At 33.3% G+C, this 18272-nt stretch overlaps 3 protein-coding genes across 3 annotated transcripts in view; 1 reads left to right on the forward strand and 2 right to left on the reverse strand.

Moving 5' to 3' along the window:
• The window catches only part of LOC146459020 (uncharacterized), a 274511-nt gene that overhangs the window by 91368 nt on the left and 164871 nt on the right, over positions 1 to 18272 (reverse strand). The window lies entirely within an intron of this gene.
• Positions 1 to 18272, forward strand: part of LOC146459026 (uncharacterized) — a 202537-nt gene that overhangs the window by 45772 nt on the left and 138493 nt on the right. The gene's annotated exons all lie outside the window — the stretch shown is intronic.
• Positions 5927 to 7373, reverse strand: LOC146459029 (uncharacterized). The gene has a single exon (XM_085089871.1). The coding sequence runs from the start codon at positions 7243 to 7245 to the stop codon at positions 6367 to 6369; it is 879 nt and encodes a 292-aa protein (XP_084945997.1). The 5' UTR covers positions 7246 to 7373; the 3' UTR covers positions 5927 to 6366.

Here is an 18272-nt window from a genome sequence, read left to right on the forward strand (position 1 = left end):
CGATGAAATAACCACCAAAAACTGTTTTATTTTAACCACCGCAGAAATAACCACCAAAAACTGTTTTATTTTAACCACCGAAGAAATAACCACCAAAAACTGTTTTATATTAACCACCGAAGAAATAACCACCAAAAACTGTTTTATTTTAACCACCGAAGAAATAACCACCAAAACCTGTTTTATTTTAACCACCGAAGAAAAAACCACTAGAAACAGTTTTATTTTAACCACTGAAGAAACAACTATATAAAACTGTTTTATTTTAACCACCGAAGAAATAACCACCAAAAACTGTTGTATTTTAACCACCGAAGAAAAAACCACCAAAAACTGTTTTATTTTAACCACGAAAGAAATAACCACCAAAAACTGTTTTATTTTAACTACCGAAGAAAAAACCACCAAAAAGAGTTTTATTTTAACCACCAACGAGTACCCACCAAAAACTGTTTCATTTTAACCACCGAAAAAATAACCACCAAAAACTGTTTTATATTAACCACCGAAGAAATAACCAGCAAAAACTGTTTTATTATAACCACCGAAGAAAAAACCACCAAAAACAGTTTTATTTTAACCACCGAAGAAATAACCACCACAAACTGTTTTATTTTAACCACTAAAGAAATATCCACCAAAAACTGTTTTATGTTAACCATCGAAGAAATAAAAACTAAAGACTGTTTTATTTTAACCACCGAAGAAAAAACCACCAAAAACCGTTTTATTTTAACCACCTCAGAAATAACCACCCAAAACTGTTTTATTTTAACCACCGGAGAAATAACCACCAAAACCTGTTTTATTTTAACCACCGAAGAAATAACCACCAAAAACTGTTTTATTATAACCACTGAAGAAGTAACCACCAAAAACTGTTTTATTTTAACCACCGAAGAAAAAACCACTAAAAACTACCGCAGAAATAACCACCAAAAACTGTTTTATTTTAACCACCGAAGAAATAACCACCAAAAACTGTTTTATTTTAACCACCGATGAAATAACCACAAAAAACTGTTTTATTTTAACCACCGCAGAAATAAACACCAAAAACTGTTTTATTTTAACCACCGAAGAAATAACCACCAAAAACTGTTTTTTTTTAACAACCGAAGAAATAACCACAAAAAACTGTTTTATTTTAACCACCGAAGAAATAACCACCAAAAACTATTTTATTTTAACCACCGATGAAATAACCACCAAAAACTGTTTTACTTTAAAAAAACTTTTTACTTCAAAAACTGTTTTTCTCTTTTATAATTAAAATAAAACAGTTTTTGGTGGTTATTTCTTCGGTGGTTAAAATAAAAGAGCTTTTGGTGGTTATTTCTTCGGTGGTTAAAATAAAACAGTTTTTGGTGGTTATTTCTTCCGTGGTTAATATAAAACAGTTTTTGGTGGTTTTTTCTTCGGTGGTCTAAATAAAACAGTTTTTAATGGTTATTTCTTCGGTGGTTAAAATAAAACTGTTTTTGGTGGTTTTTTCTTCGGTGGTTAAAATAAAACTGTTTTTGGTGGTTATTTCTTCGGTGGTTAAAATAAAACAGTTTTTAATGGTTATTTCTTCGGTGTTTAAAATAAAACTGTTTTTGGTGGTTATTTCTTTCGTGGTTAAAATAAAACTCTTTTTGCTTCTTTTTTCTTCGGTGGTTAAAGTAAAACAGTTTTTAATGGTTATTGCTTCTGTGGTTAAAATAAAACAGTTTGTGGTGGTTATTTCTTCGGTGGTTAAAATAAAATAGTTTTTGGTGGTTATTTCTTCGGTGGTTAAAATAAAACAGATTTTGGTGGTTATTTCTTTGGTGGTTAAAATAAAAGAGCTTTTGGTGGTTATTTCTTCGGTGGTTAAAATAAAACAGTTTTTGGTGGTTATTTCTTCCGTGGTTAATATAAAACAGTTTTTGGTGGTTTTTTCTTCGGTGGTCTAAATAAAACAGTTTTTAATGGTTATTTCTTCGGTGGTTAAAATAAAACTGTTTTTGGTAGTTTTTTCTTCGGTGGTTAAAATAAAACTGTTTTTGGTGGTTATTTCTTCGGTGGTTAAAATAAAACAGTTTTTTTTTTTTTTTTTTTTTTTTTTTTTTTTTTTTTTAATGAAGAAGAACTTTATTTCACTACATAAATACTTATTACACTTTTTAAATAGTTAAAGAAAAGAAAAAAAATAATAATACAACAGCTACAATGCTACTATTATTACAAAGTTGTGATAATATATTACCGTATTACAATTCTTAGCCTGCGAGCAAGCTCTCTAGCTTGGGGGTGGGGGGCTTGCTCGCAGGCTATACTATTCTATATGACAGAAGTTTATTTTAAACGCAGATACTAAACACACGTACACACAAAATCAAAACTGCATAAGCCGTTGCATTAGCGCGGCAGCTATTACTTAAGAAATTAGCTGAAGCTAATGTAGGTAAAAGAAGGAGCATATTGTTTTTCGACAGCAAAAATTAACTTTGAAATTTTTCAACGCGGTATTTAAATTTAATTTTTTTTATAAAGTCGGAGAGAAGCAATGGTTCTTCGTTAAGTTTCCTGGTGTATATATGTCGCTTGATGAATAAGAGTGTGTAATTAAATTTCTTTAATAATGGCATGGAGTTATTAAAGATTCCAAATAAGAGTTCTTCTTTGTTTGGAGTAAAGTTTGTGTTATTGTTATCATTAAACCAAGACAAACAAGTTCTAGTGAAGCGCTGAGTGAAGTGGCATTCAAGGAAAGTATGGTCAATAGAGTCTTGATCCCCGCAGTAAATACATTCATTATCTGTTTTAATTCCGAATTTGTGAAGTTCTTTCTTCGTAACGATAATTCTGTGTATAAGCTTGAAGTGAAATTCTTTCATTTTATTTTCCTTGCTGATATCCCGAACGGAACTGAAAATGTCACTCCATTTTTCTTCATCTAAATTGAGAGTAGTGTCCCAACGTTGGGGACCAGAATGCTTGTCGTTATACGTTTTATTAATTATGAGCCAATAGAAATCTTTCGCCTTCGCTTCCATAAGGTTGATTCGTACCTCATTTCCAAGATGAAAAGAAGTTACATCGTTGATATGAGCCAGGGCGGAATATTGCATTGATATTGATTTTGAGACCAGGTGTTTTGGTATAGCGTTAACGACCTGATAGAATTGGAGAAAGTTAGTGTTAGTTAAGCCATATTTCCTTCGAAAGTCATTGAAAGATAAGAAACTACCATCGCTTCTCAGTAGGTCTTTGACTTCTCGTACTCCTTTCAAGAACCACTCTTTAATAAAAAAGGGTTCACCACCAATTAGGATATCCTTGTTGTTGAACAAAATTGTATCATGAAAGTCCCTGGTAGAATAAAAAGTTCTTAGCTCCCTAAAAAACTCGAGCATTTCTCTGTAGAACCTTGGTAGATCGAGTAAATACTTGACATTGTAATTGCAGTTAAGAAGGAATCTCAGACCTCCTCTCTTTCTAAAACAATAGTCTGGTAACGTCTTCCAATTCTGATTTTGACAGTTTAAAAGCCTAGGAATCCAAGCTAAACGTAACGATTTTATCATTGTCTCAACATCAACCATACGTAGTCCACCTTTGACATATTCCTGGTAAAGTCCAGCTCTTCTAATTTTGTCACGCTTATTTTTCCATAAGAACCAGAAAAGGCGTCTTTTAACATTATCTATGACATCGTTTGGAACGTCTATATTGGATATAGAGTAAACAAGAGACGAGATCCCTAGTGCTTTAATTATTAGAACCCTTCCAAACAGTGATAAGTCTCTGGATCTCCAAATATCAAGATTCGTTTGGAGTTTTTGGATTTTAATTTTAAAATTTAGTTCATCATTACCTTTAGAATCATACGATAAATATATTCCAAGGAATCTGGTCGGGCAATGAACCCACTTAAGACTTAATGGTTTATTACGATTATTAGCCCACTTGCCTAACCACATAGCCTTTGTTTTTTCAATGTTTAAACGTAAGCCAGATATTTTCCCAAATTCTCCTAAAATAATCAATGCCTCCTCAACCGAACCCACGTCTGCACAGAAAAGATTAGTGTCGTCTGCAAACTGCCTCAATTTAACTTCGTGATTACAAAGGTTGATGCCTTTCACATTGTCAGACTGTCTAATTTTGTTGGACATTAGTTCTGCCGTCAGAATAAAGAGAAAAGGAGATAAAGGGCATCCTTGCCTCACACCCACGGAGGGTTTAATCCAGTTAGTAGCGAAACCATTGTTTAGGATTGCGCTTTCAATGTCTTTGTAGAAGACCTCTACCCACTTCCTTAAGTTTGTCCCAAAGTTATAAATCCTGAGAGCATGTTGTATCAGTGACCATTCTAAAGTATCAAAGGCTTTGCGAAAGTCTAATGAAAGGAGAATCCCTGTAGTTTGATCCCTTTTTGTTTGTTCCATTAAATCACTAATAAGTCTTATATTTTCTCCGATGTATCGACCTTTTACAAACCCTGTTTGGTCCGAGTGTATCAACTTAGGTAATAAAGGTTCAATTCTCTTAGCTATAGCCTTTGCTGCTACTTTATAATCCACATTTAAGAGGGTGATTGGTCTCCAATTTTTAAGATTTGCCAAGGATTCCTCCTCTTTTGGAATTAAAATTATCACACCTCTACGCTGGGAAATGGATAATTGACCTTTCTCATGAGCAGTGTTCAAAGAATCCACCAGATCGTTTCCTAGGATATCAAAAAAGCATCTGTAAAATTCGACTGTAAATCCATCTTCACCAGGCGATTTTCCGTTGCTAAAGGACTTTAATGTATCTTTACATTCTTCAAATGTTAGGATTCCTTCCAGTTCATCTCGTTCATCATTCAGTAATTGGGGTGTCGTTAAATTTTGAGTGAAGTGATCGAACTCAGACTGCGCTCCCGATATCTTTGATGTGTAAAGGTCTCTGTAGAAATCTTCTATTGCCGACAAAATCTCTTTCTCGTTGTATATAAATTCTCCGTTTTCCAATTCAAGCTCGGAGATTGTCTTCTTGTTATAATTTGTTTTCTCCAGATTGAAGAAATAAGAAGTCGGACGTTCTCCTTTTTCTAACCACCGGCATTTGGACCGAAACATTGCCGCTTTACCTTTGTTTTCATATATCGTTTGGAGTTCCTTTTTTAAGTCCTCATATATTTTTAATTCACTATCTATGTTTTGTAGGTCATTGCTTTGGCAAATTTTCACGTCTAAATCATCTAATAGTTTCGTTACTTCAGATTCTCGCTTATTTATTAATTTACACTTTCCTTTTGTGAACGCAATGGTGACCGATCTGATCTCCATTTTTAACAGTTCCCAGAATAACCGTTTGTCTTCCACGTTTTTAAGTTTCTCTCGTAACTTCGGGTATATCTTCCGTATCTTTTCAACATATTCCTTGTCGTCCAGCAGTGTGTTATTAAATTTCCAAAACCCCGGCCCCCTCGAGGTGTTTTTTGGCAGATCTAGTGACAAGTAAACTGTTTTGTGATCTGGAGCGATTGAAGCCTGGATATCTACTGATTTAACATACTTTTTCAGCTCTTTCGATATTAAAAAGAAATCAATCCTTGATTTTACATTCAAAGCTTTTGATGTATAAGAAAATTTGTTTGTGTTGGGATATCGTTCCCTTTGAATATCAATGAGATCAAACATATCCATTGTTATTAAAATTGCATTTCTAAAGTTCGTAGCTTTCCATGCCAATCCACCTTTTTTGTCTTTTTTTGTCAAGGTACAGTTCCAGTCTCCCCCTATAATTAGCGTTGTAAGTTCTGATTTGTCGATCAAACAATTATTAAGCTCTTGTATAAATTGCAATTGCTCGTTTGGATTGTTTGGGGCATAAATGTTACACAATGACAGCCTAAAACGTGTGAAGCTCACTGTAATTAAGGTTATTCTACCATGGGTGTCAGAAAAAGAAAACTCTATTTTTGTATTCACTGATGGGTTAATCAAAATGCACACTCCTTTGCTATGACGGCTCCCATGAGAAAAAACAATTTGCCCTCCCCATTCATTTTTCCAAACAGATTCATCGTTAACCTCTGAATAGGTTTCTTGTAAAAAATTGAAAGAGGCTCCCTGATCTTTTAAATAAGAGAATATGCTCCTTCTCTTTGTTGGGTCCCTAAGACCACGAACATTGAGCGACAAACATTTGCATTTTTTCATGCTCAATCGGATTCATAAATACCAAAGCTGCAGCAATGAATAAAAAAATAAATAAATAAATAAATAAAATTTCGATTTACGACCACTGACCTTAGGAAAACAAACAAATAGAAAAAAAAAAAAAAGATAATCAATTCTAATTAGGAGTGTCCCTCTGCGTCCTTATAGCAAGATCTTCCCTCCATAAAACCTAAAGATTATCCAAGTCCTCTACACAGTAAATTCTTACCGGTGCTCCTGAGGGTGACGTTTTTACAAATACCTTTCCGTCCATAGTCCACACACTAAGTAATAGTCCCTCCTTTCTCATGTCATTAGCTCTCTTCACGATACCTCGACGATATGCTGTAAGATTTTCATTTAGAAAAAGACGATTCCCTCCGCCGATTGAGGAGGCGTAACTCGTTGTTGGAAAGAGATCAGATACTTTCAGATTCTTTAACTTAACACGCTCCTTGTATAAATAAGATTTCACCTTGTGGCTGACGAATTTAGCGATTATTGGAGAGTTACGAGCCTTTAGCTTGTGCGAAATCTCGATGTCGTCCGCTTTAATCGGCACATGTAGGGCTTCACCTAGCTTTAAAAATACCTCTTCGGTGCTGCTATAAGCGTTCGCAGGAACTCCATGAATTTCAAGCGAGTTTTTTCTTGTATATTGTTCTAGGTCATCCAGTTCTTCGCTTAATCGTTTCGACTCTTCGATTTCATCTTTCAGCTTTTTCTTCGTGGCATCAAGTTCTTTTTTAAGCGCTAGATTTGCATTCATGGAAGCTTCAAGTGTAGATTTCATCTTCTCCAGATCCCGTTTCTGCGATTGAAAAGCCGCTTTAAATTGGGCGATTTCTTCCTTCAGGTTTAGGTTCTCGTGCTGTATTCCAGTTACTTTAACTTGTATATCGGCCAATATGTCCTTTAACTCGGCCAGACTAGGCTCAGGAGGTGCGTTGTTTGGTGTTTTCGTTTCATTGTTTGCCGCCATGTTGACTCGCTTCGCCTCGTTCAAGACGCCTTCGTCTTCGAGTGATCCTCGAGCACCACGTTTATTTTTGCGACCGTTTCTAGTCATCAGCTTGGAAAACTACGGATACATACCAGTAGAGGACGAAAAACAGTTCATAATATCAGCGATGTTGTTTTGAAGGGAGGATTTTTGCTCCGCCTCAAAATGTGCGTCCGACCAGGTCGGATCCACGCATGCTCTCAAATAAAACAGTTTTTAATGGTTATTTCTTCGGTGTTTAAAATAAAACTGTTTTTGGTGGTGATTTCTTTCGTGGTTAAAATAAAACTGTTTTTGGTGGTTTTTTCTTCGGTGGTTAAAATAAAACAGTTTTTAGTGGTTATTTCTTCGATGGTTAACATAAAACGGTTTTTAGTGGTTATTTCTTTGGTGGTTAAATTAAAACAGTTTGTGGTGGTTATTTCTTCGGTGGTTAAAATAAAACTGTTTTTGGTTGTTTTTTCTTCGGTGGTTAAAATAAAACAGTTTTTAATGGTTATTGCTTATGTGTTTAAAATAAAACAGTTTTTGGTGATTATTTCTTCGGTGGTTAAAATAAAACAGTTTGTGGTGGTTATTTCATCGGTGGTTAAAATAAAACAGTTTTTGGTGGTTATTTCTTCGGTGGTTAAAATAAAACGGTTTTTGGTGGTTATTTCTTCGGTGGTTAATATAAAACAGTTTTTGCTGGTTATTTCTTCGGTGGTTAAAATAAAACAGTTTTTGGTGGTTATTTCTGCGGTGGTTAAAATAAAACAGTTTTTGGTGGTTATTTCATCGGTGGTGAAAATAAAATAGTTTTCGGTGGTTATTTCTTCGGTGGTTAAAATAAAACAGTTTTTTGTGGTTATTTCTTCGGTGGTTAAAATAAAACAGTTTTTGGTGGTTATTTCTTCGGTGGTTAAAATAAAAGAGCTTTTGGTGGTTATTTCTTCGGTGGTTAAAATAAAACAGTTTTTGGTGGTTATTTCTTCCGTGGTTAATATAAAACAGTTTTTGGTGGTTTTTTTCTTTGGTGGTCTAAAGAAAACAGTTTTTAATGGTTATTTCTTCGGTGGTTAAAATAAAACTGTTTTTGTTGGTTTTTTCTTCGGTGGTTAAAATAAAACTGTTTTTAATGGTTATTTCTTCGGTGTTTAAAATAAAACTGTTTTTGGTGGTTATTTCTTTCGTGGTTAAAATAAAACAGTTTGTGGTGGTTATTTCTTCGGTGGTTAAAATAAAACAGTTTTTGGTGGTTATTTCTGCGGTAGTTAAAATAAAACGGTTTTTGGTGGTTATTTCTTCGGTGGTTAAAATAAAATAGTTTTCGGTGGTTATTTCTTCGGTGGTTAAAATAAAACAGTTTTTTGTGGTTATTTCTTCGGTGGTTAAAATAAAACAGATTTTGGTGGTTATTTCTTTGGTGGTTAAAATAAAAGAGCTTTTGGTGGTTATTTCTTCGGTGGTTAAAATAAAACAGTTTTTGGTGGTTATTTCTTCCGTGGTTAATATAAAACAGTTTTTGGTGGTTTTTTCTTCGGTGGTCTAAATAAAACGGTTTTTACTGGTTATTTCTTCGGTGGTTAAAATAAAACTGTTTTTGGTGGTTTTTTCTTCGGTGGTTAAAATAAAACAGTTTTTAATGGTTATTTCTTCGGTGTTTAAAATAAAACTGTTTTTGGTGGTTATTTCTTTCGTGGTTAAAATAAAACTGTTTTATCTCGTTTTTTCTTCGGTGGTTAAAATAAAACAGTTTTTAGTGGTTATTTCTTCGATGGTTAACATAAAACAGTTTTTGGTGGTTATTTCTTTGGTGGTTAAATAAAAACAGTTTGTGGTGGTTATTTCTTCGGTGGTTAAAATAAAACTGTTTTTGGTTGTTTTTTCTTCGGTGGTTAAAATAAAACAGTTTTTAATGGTTATTGCTTCTGTGGTTAAAATAAAACAGTTTTTGGTGATTATTTCTTCGGTGGTTAAAATAAAACAGTTTGTGGTGGTTATTTCTGCGGTGGTTAAAATAAAACAGTTTTTGGTTGTTATTTCTTCGGTGGTTAAAATAAAACGGTTTTTGGTGGTTATTTGTTCGGTGGTTAATATAAAACAGTTTTTGCTGGTTATTTCTTCGGTGCACCCTTAGGAAACCAAGTCTATTTGTAATCTATTTATTAACTATTTAAATTCTATTTAACCTATTTAAAATAATTATTTTCTATTTAAACACTATTTACTGATTATTTTTAAAATTTAAGTTCTATTTAAAATATATTTAAAGGCTAATTAAAATCTAATTGAAAAACTATATCTATTTGCCCACTATTTTAAATCTCAAATAGACCTAATTAAAATCTATTTGAATGGTAAGGAACCAAATGTTAATGTAAATAGAATTTAAATAGCTCTATTTAAAGTCTATTTTCAACCTTAACAACTATTTGTATTCTATTTAAAAACATCTACATCAAAATAGAACTATTTAAAATCATACAGTTTTAAAAAACATGGAAATAGATTTTAAATAGCTCTATTTAAAGTCTATTTTCAATATTTAAAACTATTTGTACTCTATTTAAAAACACCTACATCAAAACTAGAACTATTTAAAATTATACAAATTTAACAAGCATGAAAATAGAATTTAAATAGCTCTATTTAAAGTCTATTTTCAACCTTAACAACTATTTGTATTCTATTTAAAAAATATCTACATAAAAAATAGAACCATTTAAAATCATGCAGTTTTAAAAAAACATGGAAATACAATTGAAATAGCCCTATTTGAATAAAACTCTATTTAATTTTCATCACATACCTGTTGGCTCTAATTTATTCACCCTCTCATTGTGTTTAACAACAGTTACCCTCTGAAAGTTGCGAGTTGTCGATGGTGCCGATCAAATACATAAATACGTACAAATTAGAACCATTCAGGAATGCTACATATTGTGTAATAGACCGGTATACGCGTCTTTTTCTTCGCTCATCTTTCCAGCAAACTAATTTACAGCAGCCTTCTTAACAACTAAATATACGAGATATACCGTATCAGTCATATATGCAGGATTGTAGGTTGTAGCATATGTCGCCTAATGTTCGATTCAGTTCTTTAACTCGATCCAAAGCGAAAAACCCAGGCTCCTTTTTTGCGTGTATTGAAAAAACATTTCCAACCAGAAAATGCACAGCTTCGGGAAATTAAGCGCCATTTCTCCATTCCGTGACATGTGCGTGTCGGAATTTTATCTGAAAGGTCTCCATATTGTGTAATATACCGGTATACGCGTCTTTTTTCTATGCTCATCTTTCCAGCAAACTAATTTACAGCAGCCTTCTTAACAACTAAATATAGGAGATATACCGTATCAGTCATACGTGCAGGATTGTAGGTTGTAGCATACCCGGGAGCATATGTCGCCTAATGCTCGATTCAGTTCTTTAACTCGATCCAAAGCGAAAAACCCAGGATCTTTTTTTGCGTGTATACAACGATGCGCTGAAAAAACATTTCCAACCAGAACATGCACAGCTTCGGGAAATTAAGCGCCATTTCTCCAAATTCCGTGACATGTGCGTGCCGGAATTTTATCTGAAAGGTCTCTTGAGACACCGAGGGTTTAATCTAATTGGCCAGCTGTCATGAAACTGTTTCAAAATATTTCAACCCGATCGAGTTACACAAATTGACCTGAAAATAAACTTGATCGTTGGTTATTTGACTTAGAAAAGCGGGAACATTTTCAATGCAAAGTATCTTCTCTCATCAGTTTGGGAAACAGTTTGCATGAGTTCAATGTTTTGCTTTTCTGGAGCGAAGATCCGCACCCGTACGTTTTGTAAACAACACTGTCACACTGTTCCTTCAGATTGTCTCCGACTGCGTACTAGCAGCTTGCAAGTTCATCACTACAATACTCTGAGAGTCTGAGGACTTCTTAGGTTTGCTGTAAAATGCCGGAATTGAAATAACTCGACTTGCAAGTTGTATTTTAGACCATTTTTGCACAGGGGAAAGAACATCGAAGAACGTCCCAATTATTGAGGTGAGCAGCGCCATCAAATATTCCCTATATTTAAGCGTAATCACGACGATTTACTCTTCGAAAGTAATTATCGTTATCTTCTGTACCATGAAAATATCAGTTCACGTTAAACTTGACGTAGCTTAAATGTTGTAGTTCTCAACTTGACTAAAATGTATACTTTTATTCCACTGCATACTAAAAGACTGCGCTGTGTGTTGTTCAATTTTGTTATGCATACATAGGAAAATAAACTTAAAGCTTACTGCAACGCTTATGTTTTGAAAATGTGTTAATCGTTTTACTACTAGAACTGAACCGCTATCGCACACTAATGTTTAAATTGTTAGGCTTGTCGACTTTAATAGAGCTTATTCTCGAAGCAGCATTGTATTAAAAAAAGAAAAAAACCGATCACGCCACTGTGATTTAGGGAATGATCACGGCCATTCACGTAAAATTGGGGTGGAACATTTTTTTTTAGGTCTACACAACTTGGCCTACTTGAACGTCTGCCGCTTCTATCTTGGTCTTTTGACCATTTACCCTCTTGTATTTTTGCAGCGGGTTAATATGAAGATTTTGAGGATTTGCGTGATAGTCACTGAACAAAGCGCAACACACGTGCATGTCGGTCGCATGTTTTATTGATCTCAAAGGTCGTTTTTGGGTTTAATGCGTTGTGCGTTTATTGTGTGTGTTTATAACCTTTTGCTGTGATTTCTGTTTAGCGACTATACGTTCTTGTTTTGCCCTTCGAGGCATTTGTTTTAGTTTGGTTTGGCTCGTTTCAGTGCGTCCGGAGACAAAATTCAAACCTCACAGTTACTGTACTGAGAGCGGAGCGAAGCGATGACAAAAACACAGCCGTAGTCAATTTCACGTATTGCATATCTCCTGATATCTCTCACTAGAAAAACCAGGCTGCTGGCAGGGTACTCGCTACAAAGCTAAAGAAAGGATCAAAAGGCAAATAATCTTAATAAGAAACTCAACATCTTGCAACATGCAAAAACAAATAGCCAATTCAAAAACTGAAAGATAAAGAAGATAAAGATTGTTGCACCGCGCGCGGTTTAAATCCTATCTTTAGCTGTATTCAGGAGGCTTACTGTCACCAGACGCACTGAAACAAGCTAAATCTATAAGCTATATTAAATTGGTCAAAAGACTGAGACAGATAAACATACGAGAAGGAGTTTGTACTCCCCCTTCCCCAAGCTAATCGAGAAAAAAAATTAACAGGTTTTAAATAGATTTTAAATATCAAGCAAGCTAGCTGGGCAGTAAAACTATTAAAAATAGAAAAAAAATTGTTAAATAGAAAATACATAATTATAGTTTAAGTGGAGACTACATAGAGTTTAAGTAGAGATTAAATAGAATTTAAATATCAAGCAAAAGTAGTATTCAAAATTTAAAAATAGAAAATAAATAGTCATTAAAATAGAGATTAAATAGAGAATAAATAGAGTTTAAATAGAAATTAAATAGAGTTTAAGTAGAGATTAAATAGAGTTTAAATAGAGATTAAATAGAATTTAAATAGAGATTAAATAGAGTTTAAATAGAAATTAAATAGAGATTAAATAGAGTTTAAGTAGAAATTAAATAGAGTTTAAGTAGGAAATAAATAGATTGTAAATAGATTTTAAATATCAACCAAAAGTAGTATTCAAAATTTAAAAATAGAAAATAAATAGTCATTAAAATAGAGATTAAATAGAGAATAAATAGAGTTTAAATAGAAATTAAATAGAGTTTAAGTAGAGATTAAATAGAGTTTAAATAGAGATTAAATAGAATTTAAATAGAGATTAAGTAGAGTTTAAATAGAAATTAAATAGAGATTAAATAGAGTTTAAGTAGAAATTAAATAGAGTTTAAGTAGAAAATAAATAGATTGTAAATAGATTTTAAATATCAAGCAACAGTAGTATTCAAAATTTAAAAATAGGAAATAAATAGTCTTTAAATAGAGATTAAATAGAGAATAAATAGGGTTTAAATAGAAATTAAATAGAGTTTAAGTAGAGATTAAATAGAGGTTAAATAGATATTAAATAGAGTTTAAGTAGAGATTAAATAGAGTTTAAATAGCATTTAATTATTCTTTAAATAGAACAATTGCTATTATTTCAAATAGAATTCAAATAGAAATTAGTAAATAGAATTTAAATATATTTAAAATAGAAGTCTATTTCTTAAGGATGGTTAAAATAAAACAGTTTTTGGTGGTTATTTCTGCGGTGGTTAAAATAAAACAGTTTTTGGTGGTTATTTCATCGGTGGTTAAAAAAAAATAGTTTTTGGTGGTTATTTCTTCGGTGGTTAAAATAAAACAGTTTTTTGTGGTTATTTCTTCGGTGGTTAAAATAAAACAGTTTTTGGTGGTTATTTCTTCGGTGGTTAAAATAAAAGAGCTTTTGGTGGTTATTTCTTCGGTGGTTAAAATAAAACAGTTTTTGGTGGTTATTTCTTCCGTGGTTAATATAAAACAGTTTTTGGTGGTTTTTTCTTCGGTGGTCTAAATAAAACAGTTTTTAATGGTTATATCTTCGGTGGTTAAAATAAAACTGTTTTTGGTGGTTTTTTCTTCGGTGGTTAAAATAAAACTGTTTTTGGTGGTTATTTCTTCACTGGTTAAAATAAAACAGTTTTTAATGGTTATTTCTTCGGTGTTTAAAATAAAACTGTTTTTGGTGGTGATTTCTTTCGTGGTTAAAATAAAACTGTTTTTGCTGGTTTTTTCTTCGGTGGTTAAAATAAAACAGTTTTTGGTGGTTATTTCTTCGGTGGTTCAAATAAAACAGTTTTTAGTGGTTATCTCTTCGATGGTTAACATAAAACAGTTTTTGGTGGTTATTTCTTTGGTGGTTAAATTAAAACAGTTTGTGGTGGTTATTTCTTCGGTGGTTAAAATAAAACTGTTTTTGGTGGTTTTTTCTTCGGTGGTTAAAATAAAACAGTTTTTAATGGTTATTGCTTTTGTGGTTAAAATAAAACAGTTTTTGGTGATTATTTCTTCGGTGGTTAAAATAAAACAGTTTGTGGTGGTTATTTCATCGGTGGTTAAAATAAAACAGTTTTTGGTGGTTATTTCTTCGGTGGTTAAAATAAAACGGTTTTTGGTGGTTATTTCTTCGGTGGTTAATATAAAAAAGGTTTTGGCTGCTTCTTTCTGCGGTGGTTAAAATAAAACAGTTTTTGGTGGTTATTTCTGCGGTGGTTAAAATAAAACAGTTTTTGGTTGTTATTTCATCGGTGGTTAAAATAAAACAGTTTTTGGTGGTTTTTTCTTCGCTGGTTAAAATAAAACAGTTTTTGGTGGTTACTTCTTCAGTGGTTATAAGAAAACAGTTTTTGGTGGTTATTTCTTCGGTGGTTAAAATAAAACAGTTTTTGGTGGTTATTTCTTCGGTGGTTAAAATAAAACAGTTTTTGGTGGTTATTTCTGCGGTGGTTAAAATAAAACAGGTTTTGGTGGTTTATTCTTCGGTGGTTAAAATAAAACAGATTTTGGTGGTTGTTTCTTCGGTGGTTAAAATAAAACAGTTTTTGGTGGTTATTTCTTCGGTGGTTAATATAAAACAGTTTTTGGTGGTTAATTCTTCGGTGGTTAAAATAAAACAGTTTTTGGTGGTTATTTCTGCGGTGGTTAAAATAAAACAGTTTTTGGTGGTTATTTCATCGGTGGTTAAAATAAAACAGTTTTTGGTGGTTATTTCTTCGGTGGTTAAAATAAAACAGTTTTTTGTGGTTATTTCTTCGGTAGTTAAAATAAAACAATTTTTGGTGGTTATTTCTTTGGTGGTTAAAATAAAACGGTTTTTGGTGGTTATTTCTTCGGTGGTTAATATAAAACAGTTTTTGGTGGTTATTTCTTCGGTGGTTAAATTAAAACAGTTTTTGGTGGTTATTTCTGCGGTGGTTAAAATAAAACAGTTTTTGGTGGTTATTTCATCGGTGGTTAAAATAAAACAGTTTTTGGTGGTTATTTCTACGATGGGTAAAATAAAAGTTTTTTGTGGTTATTTCTTCGGTGGTTAAAATAAAACAGTTTTTGGTGGTTATTTCTTCGGTGGTTAAAATGAAACGGTTTTTGGTGGTTATTTCTTCGGTGGTTAATATAAAACAGTTTTTGGTGGTTATTTCTTCGGTGGTTAAAATAAAACAGTTTTTGGTGGTTATTTCTGCGGTGCTTAAAATAAAACAGTTTTTGGTGGTTATTTCATCGGTGGTTAAAATAAAACAGTTTTTGGTGGTTTTTTCTTCGGTGGTTAAAATAAAACAGTTTTTGGTGGTTACTTCTTCAGTGGTTATAATAAAGAGTTTTTGGTGGTTATTTCTTCGGTGGTTAAAATAAAACAGTCTTTGGGGGTTACCCCAGTAAAAATATTTTGTGATCACAGCGTGATCACAGATCACGCCAGTGATCACGGGCGTGATCACTCCTTTCACCGTGATCACGCCTTCACAAGGCGTGATTGGAGTGATCACACCCGTGATCACGGTGTGATCACTCCAGTGACCGTGATTTTCTACAGTGATGGCGTGATCACGTATGATCGGTGATGGCTTAACTGTCCAAACATTATTCATTAGAGTAAAATTGAACAACAAAAACAACCAAACCGCATATAAATCTCATTCAAATGGTCTAAAATATCTGTAACACTAATGGAGTAAAAAAATCTTTTATTCTAGTAAATTAAAGATGTGGTTCAATAATCAGTTATAGCGAGCACCGTGACTTACCGCGCTTAAAACTCGGGACAATTGAATCTTTCTTTACTGCGTGTCGTTCAATCTTTAACTCACAGGTTTCATGGTTTCACGCGTTCATCAGTCCTGTACAACATTTTATAGCAGCTTTTTAAACGACTAAGAATGAATATTTACATTTGGACGATCAAATGCAAATTCAATCCTGATAGTTGTTGTAGCATATGTTGCCTTCTATGTTTGATTCATTTCACTCAGCTTGATCCAAGGCGAAAAATCAAGGCTGCTTTTTTGCATGTTCCCGACGAAGCACTGAAAAATATTTCCATAAGATACGATTCTAACTTCAGTTTCGAGAAAAATAGCGCCTTTTCTCCGAATTCCGTGACACGTGCGTGTCGGAATTTTATCTACAAGGTCTCTTGAGACATACGCGCGTTTAATCTTATTGGCCAAATGTCATTAACCTGTTTCGAATTACCTCTTCCTGATCGCGTTACAAAAATTGTCCTGAAAATAAACTTGACCGTTGGTAATTTGACTTAGAAGAGCGGGAACGTTTTCAATGCGAAGTATCTTCTCTTATCACTTTGGGAAACAGTTTAATGTTTGCTTTACTGAAGCGAAGATCTGCACCCGGCCGTTTTGTAAACAACAGACTGTTCCTTCGGATTGTCTCCGACTGTGTATTTCCGCTTGGATGTTTGAAGTTCGTCGCGATAAATGTACTCTGATCGAGAACTCTGAGGACTTCTTTGGTCTGCTGTAAAACGAAATGATTCTTGCAAGTTGTCAATTTTAGTCCACGTTTATAGACGGGAAAGTCTATATTGAAGAACGTTCCGATTATCGAGGTGAGCAACACGATCACATATAAATATAATAACGATGATTTTAGAATTTAAGTGATTCCCGGTTAGTATTCTTCTAAACCAAGATGAAAAATATTAGTTCACGTTTAATAAACCTGTTTGTAGTTCTCAACTTGTCAAAATGTATACTATTTTAGCTTGTTCCACTGCGCAACAGACTGCCCCGTGTGGTGTTCATTTTTATTCTGTACACAAAAATAAATAAACTTACGTGCTGCAAAACAACTTTTTACTGCAGACTGCTGTTTATAATGTTAAGCCCGGTGTTAAGGCACGCGCACTGTACTAATATAAATTGTTACGCTTGTCAACTATACTAGATAATTTGCTTATTATCAAAGCGGTTCAATTCGAAATTCATTCCTCTATTGAAAAAGTGCGTGATCACGCCACCGTGATTTTAAGGGAGTGATCACGGTCAGCAGCCATTCAGGCGTGATTCTGGTTTTTCTGTGATCACGGCCGTGATCACGCGTAAAACGTTTTTACGCGTGATCACGGCGTGATCACACCCTGTGATCACACCCGTGATCACAGCGTGATCACGCCTTTATTTTTACTGGGGTATTTCTTCGGTGGTTAAAATAAAACAGTTTTTGGTGGTTATTTCTGCGGTGGTTAAAATAAAACAGTTTTTGGTGGTTATTTCATCGGTGGTTAATATAAAACAGTTTTTGGTGGTTATTTCTTCGGTGGTTAAAATAAAACAGTTTTTAGTTGTTATTTCTTCGATGGTTAACATAAAACAGTTTTTGGTGGATATTTCTTTGGTGGTTAAAATAAAACAGTTTGTGGTGGTTATTTCTTCGGTGGTTAAAATAAAACTCAGTTTTTGGTGGTTTTTTCTTTGGTGGTTAAAATAAAACAGTTTTTTATGGTTATTGCTTCTGTGGTTAAAATAAAAAAGTTTTTGGTGGTTATTTCTTCGGTTGTTAAAATAAAACAGTTTTTGGTGGTTATTTCTTCGGTGGTTAAAAGAAAACAGTTTTTGGTGGTTATTTCTTCGGTGGTTAAAATAAAACAGTTTTTTGTGGTTATTTCTTCGGTGGTTAAAATAAAACAGTTTTTGGTGGTTATTTCTTCGGTGGTTAAAATAAAACGGTTTTTGGTGGTTATTTCTTCGGTGGTTAATATAAAACAGTTTTTGGTGGTTATTTCTTCGGTGGTGAAAAGAAAACAGTTTTTGGTGGTTATTTCTGCGGTGGTTAAAATAAAACAGTTTTTGGTGGTTATTTCATCGGTGGTTAAAATAAAACAGTTTTTGGTGGTTATTTCTGCGGTGGTTAAAATAAAACAGTTTTTGGTGGTTATTTCATCGGTGGTTAATATAAAACAGGTTTTGGTGGTTATTTCTTCGGTGGTTAAAATAAAACAGTTTTTAGTTGTTATTTCTTCGATGGTTAACATAAAACAGTTTTTGGTGGATATTTCTTTGGTGGTTAAAATAAAACAGTTTGTGGTGGTTATTTCTTCGGTGGTTAAAATAAAACTCAGTTTT

This window comes from Pavona decussata, unplaced genomic scaffold (assembly GCF_977016875.1).
Source record: "Pavona decussata unplaced genomic scaffold, jaPavDecu1.1 SCAFFOLD_223, whole genome shotgun sequence".
NCBI classification, from domain to species: domain Eukaryota; kingdom Metazoa; phylum Cnidaria; class Anthozoa; order Scleractinia; family Agariciidae; genus Pavona; species Pavona decussata.

Excerpts from the sequence above, each read along its gene's own strand:
- LOC146459029 (XM_085089871.1), bottom strand. The coding sequence starts at position 7,245 with ATGACTAGAAACGGTCGCAAAAATAAACGTGGTGCTCGAGGATCACTC.